General features: G+C 36.8%; 1 protein-coding gene across 1 annotated transcript in view; it reads left to right on the forward strand.

The window, feature by feature from the left end:
• The window catches only part of NRK (Nik related kinase), a gene marked incomplete at both ends in the record, with an annotated part of 135,068 nt that overhangs the window by 68,670 nt on the left and 49,909 nt on the right, over positions 1–16,489 (forward strand). Inside the window, 3 exons of the mRNA XM_084258718.1 lie at positions 8,005–8,130; positions 11,820–11,930; positions 13,954–14,044. Of these exons, the coding sequence (XP_084114844.1) occupies positions 8,005–8,130; positions 11,820–11,930; positions 13,954–14,044 (328 nt within the window). The remainder of the gene's footprint in view (positions 1–8,004; positions 8,131–11,819; positions 11,931–13,953; positions 14,045–16,489) is intronic.

Genomic DNA, 16,489 nt, shown 5'->3' on the forward strand with positions numbered 1-16,489 from the left:
GGGCAGCTTCACAGCCCAGCGCTCAACCACTACGCCACCAGGGGAGGCTCTCATTGTTCATTTTTAAACAATATTTTCTTCCCCCCACCCCCTCAGGTGTAGTCCCCATAGAGTTTCCTTCACCAATGCACCCATGCACCATCACCTCAGTCCCCTGTGCTCCTCTCTCCCTCCCTCCCTTCCCTCTCCCTCCTCCTCCCCTGCAGTAGGTCTCTGATTTATAATTGTCCGTTTTTGCTTTGCAGTGTTTTGTACTGTTATTTTTTTTTACACTGATGTCTTATTTGGTTCCCCTATATTCCTGCTATAAGTGAAACCATCTGATATTTTTCTTTTTCCTTCTGGCTTATTTCACTGAGCATAATTCCTTCTAGCTCCATCCACATGGCTGTGAATGGCATGAGTTTATCTTTTTTGATCGCTGAATAATATTCCATTGTGTATATATGCCACATCTTCTTGATCCAGTCATCTATTTTGGGGCATTTGGGTTGTTTCCAGGTTTTACCTATTGTAAATGGTGTTGCAGTAAGCATAGGGGTACAGGTGTTCTTTTGAATCAATGTTTTTGTGTCCTTTGCATAGATCCCTAGTAGTAGAATTGCCGGGTCATATGGTAGCTCCACTTTTAGTAGACTAAGGAACCTCCAGTCAGCTTTCCATAGTGGTTGGACCAGTTTGCACTCCCACCAGCAATGTAGGAGAGTTCCTTTTTCACCACATCCTTGCCAACATTTGTTGTCGCTTCTTTTTTTGATATGTGCCATTCTTGCTGGTATAAGGTGGTATCTCAATGTGGTTTTGATTTGCATTTCCCTGATGATAAGGAATGTTGAACATTTTTCCATATGCCTATTGGCCATTTGCATTTCCTCTTTGGAGAAATGTCTTTTAAGTTCTTCTGCCCATTTCTTGACTGGATTGTCAAACTAGTAAACAACTTAAGGAGTCTAGCTCTTTCTCTCTTTTACCTGTTCTTTGTGTCCTTAACTTCACACCATTGTCTTATTCCTGTATATTGCACACTTTATGATTTCATATTCCTCTGAGCAGAACCGTGGTCTTACAAGAGACTGAGAGTGCCCATGTGTAATACAGAATTGGCAGTTTCTTAGCTTTATTTCTTTATCATGGCAGATAGATTTTTTTCCATTTCAAAGGAGAACCACACCACAGGGGAAGCATAATGTTTAAGGGCAAGAATGAAAGCCACAAGAACCAAATTTCAGTTTTGTAGAAAACAAGCTTAGGGAATCTGAAAGGAACCTATTTTTTATTAAATTATTTATTTTCTTACATTTTGTTACTTTTTGGACAGTATTTGATTTTTCCCCTCAGGTGTAGTCCCCATAGTTCTCCCACCACCATAGCACCTGTGATCCATCACCATAGTCCCTTGTACTCTTCCCTCCCCTGTTTTGACCCTTCGCTCTCTCTAGCCCCGGCTGTATGTCTGCTTGAAAGTTTTGTCTTTCTCTTTACCTTTTGTTTGGTTTCTCTATATTCCATATATAAGTGAAACCATCTATATTTATTATTTTCCCTCTGGCTTATATCACTTAGCATAATCCTAAAAAGGGATTTATCAACTGAACTTCCCTGGAGGCTGGGATGTGACTAGAACCTGAACTTCCATATAATTTCTCATGCTACAAATTGATTATTTTATTCAGCCATGCCTTTATTACACAATAAATAGAAAAAGGAAACCCATCATTCAGGTTTTCAACTAGAAAAATCAGGCTCCATTCCCTTCGCCCAAAGACAAATAGGTGTCTAAATTTATTTTCTGGTAGTTGAATGTTTATGGATAAATCCACCAGAAAGTCCTAGGGAAATAAATGCTAAAGAATATTCTGTAACTGCCAGCCATTTACATGACATTTCAAAATTTCCTTGAAAGATCTGTTATGTTTCTGGGTAGAACCTAATACATTGCCTTATATTTATTTCATAAGCATTTTTAAAGCCCAACAACAATATAGCCAAATAAAAAAGTAATTGCCCACATTTCCTACTGGGCTTTAGAGAATAAACTAAGAAGGAAAATGATAACTGACTAGATATATTCAGGCACCTATTCATTTCAGCCAAAAGATGTGTTTTCCCCTACCACCAGGTCATCAAGTCAAAGTAATTCAGAGAAATACTGAAAAGAACTAAAGATAATTAAATGTTAATTCCTTAATTGATTTTCATGTCAATTGAACTTTTTAATTCATTGCCTCAAAAAATCAAAGGTGTTTTTTTTTCCCCCCCCACTGGATTTCAGAATGGGAATTTAACTGTATCTTTAATTAAAAAGTCTCCTTTTTAAATGTAGTACAAATATATTTCATTTTGTACAATAAGAATATTTCTGAAAAGGTTATATATTGAACTTTATGATGCAGTTGGAGAGTTTTTTAATATATAATCAAATGAAATGTAGCGCTACTAGGAATTCAAAAAAGCCCAGTGTTAAATCCATTTGTCAAGTGTAGGATCACTTTCTCAGTCATTTCACATCACTCACAATTTCATTATGCACTGTCATGTGTTCATCACTGGTTATGTCATTCATGTATGTAAATCTTACTTCCCTGTATGTAAGTTTAAGTTAGCTCTATGATGCATTAATGTTCATTAAAAACTACCAACAGTTTAAGTTACCTTTTTGTAAGTGACATTTTTAAGAATTTTCTCTAGTGCATTTCACCTGTATACACAAAAAAAGTGATGATTTTACTAAGAATTAAGGAGCTTTTTTTAGATTGACTAGGAAGAGTTACAGAAAGATCATGAAACTACTGGTTGTCATGATACAAACATAGTGTGGTATAGGGAAAAAGAATGCTTCATATTTCATTTCACTTTAACAAGTGTGCTGAAAATGAAGGTTGCTGATGCTTGCTCGTAGATTAGGGCAAAAAGTGGAGGGAGGTGTAGTTCTGATATCACTAATTCAAATGAAAAGGTCAAGTAACAAAGATAGTGTGTGGTAATTACAGCATTGCTCTTCCAAGGATTTTGAAGAACTTTATGCCATTTGGTTTCATTAATGCTCTGTGGAGATAATGACTGCCATCTTCCATCCTTTTTTTTTTTTTTTTGAGAATAAATTTAACCTTGAGAAGATTAAATTTCCAACTCTTAGCTATTTCCAACTCTTAGCTAAAACCCAAGTGTCCTGGTGTCCTGTGTTGATGATGCTCTTTTCTGATGACATCAAACTATCTTCTGATAGAAATATATCTTGCAACTATGTACTCAACCTCAGTGATCTCATGCACAAAGGCTTCAATAGGACTAGGTACCTTCGTGGTGGCTGTGGTGTGGTAGCATAGATCTAAAGAGATATGAACCTATACCTCTAAATCATATACAGTGTTATAATCCAGTGTCACTTCAGCAAATAATACAAGAAAAACTTCTATTATCACTATATAGATAATCCTTAAAAGTAATACCTATAGCCCTGAGTTGCCTTAATGTAAGAGCTAAAACTATAAAATGCTTGGAAGAAAACAGGAGCAAATCTTCATGACATTGGAGTTGGCAGTGGGCCCTTAGATAAGATATCAAAGGGCAAACAAAAAACCAGGAAACTTCTGATTTGACTTCATCAAAATTAAAATTTCTCTGTCTCACAGGGTACTATCAAGAAAGTAAAAGGACAACCTACAGAAAGGGAGAAAATATTTGTAAATCATAAACCTTTTATTTAGTCTATCTAGAATATATAAATAAATCTTACAATTCAATTAAAAAAAGATAAGGCAAACATCCTGAATTAAAAGCAAAGCCAAAGATTTTCAGTTGGACATTCCTCTGAAGAACATATACAAATGGTAAATAAGCACATTAAAAGACAGTTAAATCATTAGTTGTCAGGCAATTGCAAATCAAAACTACAAAGAGATACCAATTTATACCCACTAGAATGGTTATAATGATAAAACAGAAAATAGCAAGTGTTGTTGAGGGTATGGAGAAATTGAAACCATCATTGCTGTAGGTGATGTAAAATGGTGCAGTCGCTGTGGAAAAGTTTGGCATTTCATTAGTATGTACACATAAAGTTGTCATTTGACTTAACCATTTCACTTCTTTGGTATAATACCAAATAGAAATGAAAATACATGACTACAGGACCTCCCCTGGTGGTGCAGTGGTCCCACATGGCGGGCAGACCTCTCCTGCAGCGCCCACTGCTCCCCTCAGCAGTGTATTTCATCAGTTTGCCTGTTCTGCTCCCTGCTCTGGCTCTGGTGAATTCTCTCACCCTCCCATGCTTCTGACTGTACCCAGTGCTTGTATAAATAAATAAATAAATCTTTTAAAAAAATACATGACTGCAGAACTGAGACACCAAGGGGAGAGGGTGTGGAGGAGTGAAAGGAACAGGGAGGGAGGGAGGCGCAATGGTCTGTGGTAGAGTATGGGCAAGTTGGTATGGATGCACTATGGTAGTAATACATGTTGAGGATACCCCAATGTTACCTCAGTTAAAAAACAATTAATTAATTAAAAATTTAAAAAAGAAAATATTTGCCCACACAGTAATTTGATATGAATGCTCATAGCAGCATGATTCATAATAGCCACAAGATAAAAAATAAGACAAATATCCAAAAGTTGATGAGTAAAAAAAGAAAAGGAATGAAATACTGATATGTACTATAAAAGTTCACAAAGTCAGTGATTTTCATTTATTTGAAGTATCTACATTAGATAAACCTATAAAGATAGAAAATGTATTTGTGGATACTAAAATTGTGATAATGGTTCCACAAATTCTTTATATTTACTAAAAAACATTTGACTTTACACTACCCACCCCAGTAATGTTTATTGAGGTAAGTTCGTTTACATCATTGTATCTTTGTGGGGTATAGGTTTAAGCCTCTATAAATGTGTATTTTCACATTGACCACCACCATTGTCCCAATAATCCTCCACCATGCTCCATTAGTCTCCTTCCCTATTCTGTCCCTACCTCACACACCCTTCCCTCTGGTTGCCTCAGGATTTTTTCTTTTCCCCAAGATTTATTTATTCATGCATACAAGAACCAGGGTACAGGCCAGATGTGCAGGAGGGTGAGAGGACTCACCAGAGACAGAGCGGGGACCAGAACAGGCAGACAACTGAAATACACTGCTGAGGGGAGCAGCGGGCAAGGCAGGAGAGGTCTGCTATGCCATGTAGGACTCTCCCTGCTCGGCCGGGAATCGAACCTGTGCTGCAGAGGCTGCAGACAGCTTTACAGCACTGCATTCAACTGCCTGCGCCACTAGGGAGGCCCTGGTTGCCACAGTTTTGCGGTCAGATGTTAAGAGTTTATTACTGGCTTCCTTTTGACTGACCCTTAGTTATGTTTCTCTATATTCCACATATAAGTGAGACCATCCAGTGTTTGTCTTCTTCTGACATACCTTACTTAATGTTTCAAAAGGGTTTACTATAGGTATGTAAATCATATCTCAATAAACTGCTACAAAACAAAAATGTGATGACTCCATTCAGTGAAAACAGTTGCCATTGTTGCTTCACCAGGAACCACAGTTTGAGAACAATTAAATTAAAGATTTATTTATTTATTTATACAAGCACTGGGTACAGTCAGAAGCACGGGAGAGTGAGAGAATTCACCAGAGCCAGAGCGGGGAACAGAACAGGCAGACTGATGATACACTGCTGAGGGGAACAGCGGGCGGCAGGAGAGGTCTGTGCGCCATGTGGGACCCTTGCCGGCGGTCAGGGATTGAACCAGCGCTGCAGAGGCTGCAGGCAGCTTCACAACCCAGCACTCAACCGCTGCGCCACTGGTGAGGCCCAAGAACAATTAAATTAAAAGATCTTAAACATAGGGGTGCAGGTGCTCTTTGGAATTGATGTTTCTGTGTCCTTTGGGTAAATACCTAGGAGTGGAATTGCTGGATCATATGGAAGCTCTATGTTTAGTAGGTCCAGAAATCTCCACACAGCTCTCCATAGTGGTTGGACCACTTTGCACTCCCACCAACAGTGCAGGAGAGTTCCATTTTCTCCACACCCTCGCCAACATTTGTTGTTGCTAGTTTTTTTAATATGTGCCATTCTCACTGGTGTGAGATGGTATCTCATGGTAGTTTTGATTTGCATTTCCCTGATTACAAGTGATGTTGAACATTTTTTCATATGTCTGTTGGCCATTTGCATTTCCTCTTCAGAGAAGTTTCTTTTTAGCTCTTCTGCCCATTTTTTGACTGGATTATTTTCTTTGTTGTTGCTGAGTCTCATCAGCTCTTTGCAGATTTTTGTGATCAGTCCTTTATCATTAGTGTTGTGTGCAAAAATGTTCTCCCAGTTACAATAGCTAAGTTTTGGAAACAGCCCAAATGCCCAAAAATAGATGACTGGATCAAGAAGATGTGGTACATATATACCATGGAATATTACTCAGCATTCAAAAAAGATAAACACATGCAATTTGCAGCAACATGGATGGCGCTGGAAGGGATCATGCTCAGCGAAATAAGCCAAAAAGAAAAAGAAAAATACCGGATGGTCTCACTCAGCAGGAATCTAGAAAACTTAAATAACGGACCAGGAAAATGAATAACTATAAGAAAGTGAAAATCAAAATCAACAAAAAACTATGAACCAGAGACACTTTTTGGGGGTGAGGGGCGGGAGGGGAGGGATTGGGGTCAGAATGGGGGGGCTTCAATTGTATGGGGAATATAAAAATAAAAAAAAAGAAGAAGAAGAAAAGGAATATGGGCACCCTATCAGAAGCTCACTGCATTGTGAGGGAAGTGGATTCACACGTGGACTTCTTCTGCATCAGACTGGAGGAAGGCCTTGCTGTAATTGTAATAAAATCATCAACTCCGTCACTGCACTTTATCAGAATGACATTCCTTATACTAACAATAGGCAGACTATAACAAAAGATTACATTCATGTTATCAGAGTCACTAAAAGAGAGGAAAAAAGAGGGTGGAAATAAAAAGTACTTGAGGTAGTAGTGGCTGGAAAATCCTCAAAAGATATGAATACACAGATGCAAGAAGCTGAGTAAATCCCAAACAGTATTAATGTAAAGGAATTAGCACCAACACACACCACAGCCAAACTTCTGAAAAATAAAGACAAAGAAAAATAGCCTAAAAGTATTGGGAGGAAAATAAACCCTTACATAGGGAGGAAAACAATTTGAATGACAATGAATTTTTTCATCTGGAGTCATAGAGGTCAGTGACACATCTTTCATGTGTCAAAAGAAAGAACTGTCAACCAGAATCTTGTTCCTAGTAAAAATATCCTTTAGGAATGAAGAAGAAATCAAAACATTCTGAGATGAAGGAACTAAAGGAATATGTCACTAGCATATCTGACCTAAAAGAATGATTAACTAAAGTTCTTTAAACAGAAAGAAAAACAAAGAAATAAACCTTGGCTCATCAAAAAGGAAGAAGGAACACAGCAAAAATATAGAACCTACCTATTGTGGACAAATCCTGGAAACTGACCCACTGGTGGCAGAACCCAGCAATCCCAGGAGGGGGCCTGGAAGCAACCCTCACCAGCAGACCTCATTGAACCCCAAGACAAGGGAGCAGGCCCTACACAGTAGAGCCCCATAGGCCACAGCTAGCCCTTGGGGATGGTCCTGGAAGCAATATAGTCCCAGAGAGAAGATAGAAGGAACCAAGAACCAATCTTCATGAATCAATAGGAACTTTCTCTCCCCGCCAATAAATTCTGCTTTCAACTGTGAAAAATTAATTAATTAATTAATTAATTAATTAAAAGATCTTAGTTAACCATTTTTTATCCCAAACCCCCAGTTAACCAGAGATCACCATTCTCTCACAATTCTAGTTCATATTTTATTATAAATTGCTTTGGGGTCTTGTAACTGGGACATTATCATCGCTTTGAGTTGCCATAGGATTCTCCTTTCCTGCAATTTAGGGTCCCACAGTCACTGAATGGCATAGCTTAGGAGCTTTGCTGTCTATTCTTATTTTACAGGATGAGGAAGAAGATCTCAGGACTGAACTCAACCTTTTGAAGAAATACTCTTTCCACAAAAACATCGTGTCCTTCTATGGTGCATTTTTCAAGATGAGCCCCCCTGGCCAGAGACACCAACTTTGGGTATGTATTCAGTTACTTTTTTCTTACTCCATAGGCTAAGTCCTGAGGATGCATACTTTCATAAGTTTAGATGTCACTTTTCTACACCTACAGGAAAACTTAAGCACTCACCTCCTCAAAGTAGTATGACAAAATGTGCTCTGAATTCTGGCGATGGGACTGCTAAAATATGAAAAAAAATAAGGACCTGGCAAGGGGCTGGGTATTGGGATCGGGGAATACTCGAAGAAAGGCTGGAAATTTCTTTTCAAATATAGTTTTGCTGCTGATTTAAGCTTTATGTAATTGCTACCTTTGCTGGTAAATTTGAGGTACAGCTAAGGATACTGTTTGATGGATTTGCAAATAATGACTAGATAAGTATCAATTTAACTAGTATTTGGCATGAGCGTATGAGTGTATTTTATGTACTTGCTAAGTGCAGAGGGTCCTCAAATAACGGGGTTTCATTCAACATCATTTTGTTTTAACTTTAATGACAAAAAAATCCTGGCCAGTGTTAATGAATATGATATCAGTGACCTGCTTTCCTAATGTCATTTCGATTAAAGTCACATTTCTAAGAACCTATCAATGATGTTATTGAGGATTTCTTGTATATTCACGTATATTTAAATATACCCCCTGGAAACTCTTTTCTGAGTCATTAATTAACTTATCCTTTTCTAAATCTTCATGTCTCTAAGTATCACTAATTCCAGATGCAAATTCAGAGGCTAACTGAAATCCAGCCTGCAGCTACAAGAATTGTTTCTGCCTTGTGCTATAGGCAAAACAAACAACAAACAAAAAATGACACACACACACAAGAAAATGAGCTTTGGTCAAGGATGTCCTTATTGAAAAGGGAATATTTAGAATATAAGCCGAGGTCAGTGTATACTTACTAGGTTTCCATTTCTAGTCCAAGTCAAGACTACTTTTTTTTTTTTCCTTCAAAATAATGACTGAGACTTTACAGGATCTTCAAATGTCAAGAAAAATTCTGTTACATTTTACATTACAGACTTCAGGAAGCAGAACGGGGAACATTATAGAAGGTTTTCAATAGGGAATGAATTGAATCTGTGGTTCTCAGACTTTAGCAGGCATCAGAATCTTCTGGAGAGCCTGATAAAACACAATTGTTGGGCACCACCCACAAAGATACTGAATTCTGCTGGTCTTGGTGTGGACCAACGAATTTGACATTTTAATAAGTTTACAGATGATATTGATGCTGATGTGGTTACTATAATTTGAAAACCACCAAATTTAGAGTTTTTCAAGTTAATCTGATATTCTCTCAACTCTACTTATAAGAGAATTAGTTGAGACTTATTATATACAGGAGCACAACTTTAATGGCAACTGGTAATTTTTTGTGTACACTATCTTTTTTATTATTACTGAGCTAACATTGGTTTACAGCATTGTATACAACTCAGAGGAATAGGTTCACATATCCTCAGATGTATATCACCCAACACCAGAGCACCTATAGCCCTTTACCATAGACCACTGTGTCCCTCCTGACTTGACCCCACTGTCCCCCTGCCTCTCTAGTAACCTCAATTCTGCAGTCAAGTTTTGGGGGTTTGTTTTTATTTAGTTTTGTCATTTCCTTTGCTTGGTTTCTTTATATTCCACATATGAGTGAAATCATCTGGTATTTGCCTTTCTCCCTCTTGCTTATTTCACTTAACATAATTTCCTCCAGTTCTATCCATGTTGTCACAGTAGCAAGAGTTCATCTTTATAGCTGGATAGTATTCCGTCATGTATATGTACCACATTTTCTTAATCTTCTCATCTGTCTTTGGGCATTTAGGTTGTTTCCATATATGTTCAATGACTAAATGAATGACTAAATGAATTAATAATATAATTACATATATGATATATATTTACTTACAAGTTTTTCTTCCTTTAATTCTCTTTACTGTATATATCACATATATTATTAATACTCGCTTTATCATTCAACATATACTCATTTGAAAGTATTTGCCAGGCTTTCTGCTGATGCTGGAGATATGGTCGTAAGCTGAATATTTTCCTGGCTTATTGGAACTTATATTCTATTTGCAAAGACCTATATCAATCAAATAATCACAAAAATGAAAATATAACCAATCAGAAGGGAACTAACATGCTTCTGTGTGTCAAAAAGCAAAGGAACCGAAATCTAGTAGGGCAATGAGAAAGTCTTCCTTGAGAAAATGAAACTTGAAGTGAAATCTGAAAGGATCTGTGCTTCATGCAAAAATCATTTCTGGAGATAAGAGTTTTTTCATGGAACAATTCACACTTTCTTACCCATGTAAATCAAAACAAATAGAAAGTAAGGAAATGACTAAATGGTTACCATTGATAAAGCATATGTGCTAGGCACTGTGCTTACAAAGCTGGGAAAATGACTAAGAATGCCTTACATTCTTTCATAGTACAGTTCTTCTGACTCAGGTAATAGCACAATTTTTCAGTGTGCCTCGCACTAAATAGCTTTAACTTAGGTTTGTCATGGTTCAAAATGAGTCCCTGTTCTTCCATTAGCACAGTGTACATGTTGTGCCCATTCAATATAGTCAACATGAAAATAAATGTTTTGTGGTTTATTTGAATTAGTGGTGTTGTTAGGCTGTTCTTTTCTTTTTTGTGAGAGTGTATTCAAGTGAAAGACATGCAAGAATATCAGTTGTGAATAAATATACATTAAGAGAGTAATTTTATTAAAAGAAAACAATCTTAGTATTCCAAAAGGAAATAAGGTAGGCATTTTGAATATTCATGATTTGGGGTTTATTCTTTTGCTTCCTCTTTTCTATGGTAATAATTAACTGGCCTACAGTTTAAAAAGACATGTTTAGTTCTATTGATAAAGCAACGTTGACATGTGCACTAGTGCATGAACCTGTGCTTAAAAGTCTGCTAGGTTGATTAAAATAAGTATATTTTTCTTCACATTGGTCAACCGCTAGTTAAACTAGTATATGGAATGAAATTTACTATTTGGGAAATTTATATGATTCTTTGGTGGCAGAAATAAATTTTCTGAGATGTTGACTTTATTAATAATATAAAATTTGTATGAGACACTGTCATTATTTCCTCTAAAGCAGAATTTCCATTGTGTTGTAGTCAAATCATTTGGAGAAAAATATGCTCTATAGGAATGCAGTCAACATTTCCCCCCTTGGAGTTATAATTTGCCCATATCTTCGGGAGAAATGTTCTAGAAATTGAAAATAAAAACAATAAAAATTCTAGTTATAATACTGAAGTACAGATTCCTTTGAAATCTTCTGTATCCTCCCTCTCTACCTGCAGTCAAGCTGTTCCTTCATCTGTCCTTTCTATTCTACTCCAGGTATCACTCAGTTGTCCCCAGCTAAAGCTTCTTTCTAAGAGCATTCTACTTGCAATGAACTGAATGTTCTATCCTTCAAGCCTTAGCTCAAATCCCAACTCCTGGTTAAATATCCCTGGCATGGTAACTGCCTTCCCTCCTTCCATAGACCTTTGGATTTCTTCCAACTTTTTTTGATTCCACTAACCTTTGGAGTCTTCCACCAGACAATTGAGCTTGTCTTTGCAGTGTCTTAATCTCTAAACATTACATATAAATGCAAGCCAGATGGAATAAAACTCTCCAGATATTTTCATAGAATTACTTTCTAATTGTTGATATTTTGCTGACTTTCCTGCAGATGGTGATGGAGTTATGTGCAGCAGGCTCAGTCACTGATGTGGTGAGAATGACCAGGAATCAGAGTTTAAAAGAAGACTGGATTGCTTACATTTGCCGAGAAATCCTTCAGGTAAAGTTTCATATCGTCCTTCTTCCCTGACCTTGAAGATCCTGGAAGTTATATATAAAATGTACCTTATTTATATCTGCTCACATATGGTGGTTTAAAAATTCTAAATATAGGGCCTCCTTGGTAGCGCAAGGGATTAAGACACAAGCTATGAAGCTTTCCATAGCCTCTGTAGCACGTGTTCTATCCCCGGCGGGTTAGGGAGCAACCCACATGGCACAGCAGACCTCTCCTGACTCGCCCGCTGCTCCCCTCAGCAGTGTACTTCGGTCAATCTGCCTGTTCTGTTCCCCACTCTGTCTCTGGTGAATCCTCTCACCCTCGCATCTCTGTACCCCAGCTCTTGTATGCATAAATAAATAAATCTTTAAAAAAAGAATTCTAAATATAACCTCTGATCAGGATGCCAAAAAGACCAAAAGGCAGAGAAAGCAGATTTTTCAGGTGATGTCCTTAAACTAAGTTAGACCTCAAGATGGATAACCAGGTCCTTACAAATCATGGCCATTCATGGCTCTGTCAGTGTCAGACTATTGTGTTCAATAGACCATGGAAATGAGTGCTTGGAGCACTTCTTATGTTATTATGATTTTCAGATAGGTTTTTTTAAGAAGCATAGCACGGTCATTAGCAATTAAGATGAAGGTGAGGCACGATATGTCAGTATTTTACAGGACAGACTCAAACCATGTGTATCCATTTTGTACACATATCCTTTATTGAATAATGCCCACTTCAAAACTTTCCTTATTTTGAACACCAAATTAAATGAGAGATTCAATCTTCTTGATCTACCAAACTCAAACTTTTCTTTGTGGTTTAACTGTTAACGGTCACCCAAAAAGGATTTTTTTAAAAGATTTTTTTTATGCATACAAGAACTGGGGTACAGGCCAGAGGTGCGGGGGTGAGAGGATTCACCAGGGACAGAGTGGGGAACTGAACAGGCAGATTGACTGAAGTACACTGCTAAGGGGAGCAGTGGGCGAGTCAGGAGAGGTCTGCTGCGCTATGTGGATCACCTCCCTGGCTGGGGATTGAACTCATGCTGCAGTGGCTGTGGACAGCTTCATCGTGCTGAGTCTTAACCCCTTGTGTTACCAGGGAGGCCCCCCAAAAAAGATTATTAATAGAACTGAGCAGCACCACCAATAACAACATTAGAACATCCTTCCTCTCACCTTGTTGACTTCACTTGTGGTAATAGTGTGAAGAGCACAAACTCTGGGCTGAGTTAAATTCTTGTCCATCATGTATTAGCTAAGTTTCTTTGAGTCAGCTGTTTTATTTCTCTAAATCTTACTTTCCTCATATGTAATATTGTCACCTTCCTCCACGGATTGCTATGAGGATTTAATAATTTATTCCATGTAAGCACTTAGCATAGTACTTGGCAAAGACTAGGGACTCAATAAATATTAACTGTTTTTACTGTTACTTCTATTATTTTCCAGTCAGTATCTGGAGCAATCTCACTGAAGCCAGGTCACGGGTTAGTCAGGTCACCAGTTAGTTTTAGTGGTGAATGGGCTGGAGCCAGCATGGTAAGCCAATACAAATTGCAAATGCTTTAAAATGAATTTCCATGTTTCCTCAAATTCTCAGCCTACAAGGTTGACTAGAAAATATTTTGGACTAAACAAGTGGTTGGATGATGAATAGAGCAAAACAATGTCTGAACTATGATATTTAAGATGTCTAAGTTTTTACTCTTATGGTTTGTTGAAATTATAGAGGCAAGAAAGAAAGGTAAATGGCCCAATGTATACAAACATTTCTTTTTGGTGTTCTTTTTCTTTCATGGGTGTCCTGATTTATTTTCCTTTCCTTATAGCCAAAAGTAGTATTTCTGGGAACTGGTTGTAGTGATTCCAGCCTAAAGAAAGAATTTTGTCTGAAAAAATCAAATCTGGGCCATTTTTCTTACCAAAAGACTTTCCAAAAACACTAAGAACAGTACCAGAAGAAAGAAAAATAAATACTAATGTGAATATTTTTAATATAAATGTGTGTATGTATGCAGGGCTTAGCTCATCTTCATGCTCACCGTGTAATTCACCGGGACATCAAAGGTCAGAATGTGCTACTGACTCATAATGCTGAAGTAAAACTAGGTAAGTTTATTTTTGCAATACTTTAATTGAGACCCAGTGTACCTTAATGGAGAAAAATCCTTTACGATAACTGTATTTTCTGTCACATCACTTTTGAGGCTATGTCTTCATACTGCAGAGCCAGTCAAAATTTGAAAATTTATTTGGAAAGAAAGGTGAGGCAGGTGAAAGATACACCTAACTGCTTCTCTGAAATCATGCAGATAGAAACAACTTTTAAATTATATGGAGAAGTTTATGTTTGGGTCATTCCTCATTTCAACAATTGAATTGAGTATTGACCATGTACAAGTTTCTGTGCCTTGCACGGGGATTTAAAAACGGCAGTTCTTCCACACCACAGAACCACATTCTCCAAGGATATCAAAGAACTTTTAAATGACGTAAGTACAGGTTGCTTCTTTGGAATTTTTCCTCAAATATTTAAAGAACGGGTGTCAATTAAAAATGATGTGCCAGCAATATCCAAGTCAAATTCAGAATTAGAAATCTAAAGACCATAAAGTCTCTGACTTTCTACTCCAGAATTCAGAATGGCATACTTTATTTGAAAATAACCACATACATTATTTGACAGGCACACAGGGAACAATATATTGCATCCTTTAATGTTTAAAGTAAATACTGTTGGTTGGATTTAAATAGTGCCATATAAATAATGTCAGTACTAGGTAACAGCAGATAACCCCATTGATATAGAACACAAATCATTGCTTCTGTATCCTGTATTATTTTTAAAATTATATCAATTCTTGCCTATCATATCTCTAGCATGACCTTAAGACATAGTTTCCATTTTCCTGCTAAAAGAAAATATAACAGAGTAGAGACTTTGTTCATTCATTGAGAATTCTTCATGAAGTTAGGGAAAAGTAATTTCAAGAAAATGTATTACATATTGTGTCTAAAAATTACAAACCTAGAAACATAATTTTAGCATACTGTTAAAATATATTGGGAGCATGGAGCTCTCTGAGTCAAACGTGCAAGATAGATAATCTGCTGCAAGCTGCACTCTGTTCACATGTGGCAGCTCTGCCATATATTTGAGTCAGATTGGCCCAGCCTACCATTTGCAGTGCAGCAGAGAAATTGCTAAGTAAGTGAAAAGCCACTGAAAAATCTGCCTCAAAGTCCATACATTAAAATTCATATATATATATTACTCTAAAAGAGAGACATTGTAACACTTGATTAGCATTTAATCAGACTTATTTTTAAACATAATTTCATCTTAGATTTCTCATATTACAACCTACTTTTAGCAATTTATTATAAGAAAGTTGGAGAAGGCAAGCCCAATGATAGCCAAAGGATGGTAGAAAACAAAAAGATTGGAAAATCATTGTGTTTCAATTAAAATTCATCAATAGTCCTGATATTCTGGTCCCTAGATCACTAAAGAGGAAATGTTAAATTATGCCGCTCATCTCTTTTTTTAATTTTGACTTTTCTTTTTCCACCTTTTCTTCCATTCACCACTCTTTTTTCTCAGCTTTCTTCTTTCATTTTCTCCCCTGATTGTCTTATGGCCTTTATGGGTATTTCTTGGCCCCTGAGTTGGCTGTCAGGGATACTGAGAATAATAGTCTGATTTAACCTATCTAGTCTCAAAAAAAAAAAAAATGCCCAGTTAATTTAATTGTCTAACACCAAATAATGATTTTGTGGACTTGATATTATGGACATTATTTTTTGTTCTTCTTAGATCCTTCCTTAAAGACTGTCTTCAACTTTCAACTTTTTTCTTGTTCTTTTATTCTTCTAAATTCTTTAAACTACGCTTCAGTTAATGTTGTTCTCCATCCTCTAGATTCCTGGAAACCATTCTAAATTAGAAAATCAACTTCATTTTTCATCCCTGTCTTATTTTTTCTGGACTAAATATTCCCAGTCTACTTTGGCCTTTTTTTTTTTCTGTCTGTTTCTGAGGATACCATACTAAATATTTTCATATAATATATTCCATAGATGAATAAAAGACTGAACTTTCATAGTTTAAGCTAAGATTTGGATACCACAGCAAATGTTTACATCTGATTCAGAAGATCTATACAACTTAAAACTAAATTCTAGTAGAAAAGTCATTTTTATCAGTGTGATAGGACTTTCTAATGTCATGAGTGAGTCTCCTAATGTTTTAGAATTCTTAGATGTTGCTAGTCTTACTTTGGCTTGGTGGCAGGTCCAAACACTACATATGTTATCACTTCAGAGGTGGAATTTTATTTTTAATATTCATGGTAAACATTCAGCCAAACCTACTGCAGATTTATAATAGTACTGCTGAGTCTATTTCCAACATAAATAGCGGCAAAAGCCTACTTCCCAGTATTTCTGGAGTAAACTTCATGGTAAAGTTTGCTGGGCTGGAATGAAAATCTGTTATCCATTGTGGCTTTTGTATTGGCTCTCCAAGTTAAAGCAATGACTTATTGAGCTTTT

Source organism: Talpa europaea (genome assembly GCF_964194135.1).
Source record: "Talpa europaea genome assembly, chromosome: X".
NCBI lineage: Eukaryota > Metazoa > Chordata > Mammalia > Eulipotyphla > Talpidae > Talpa > Talpa europaea.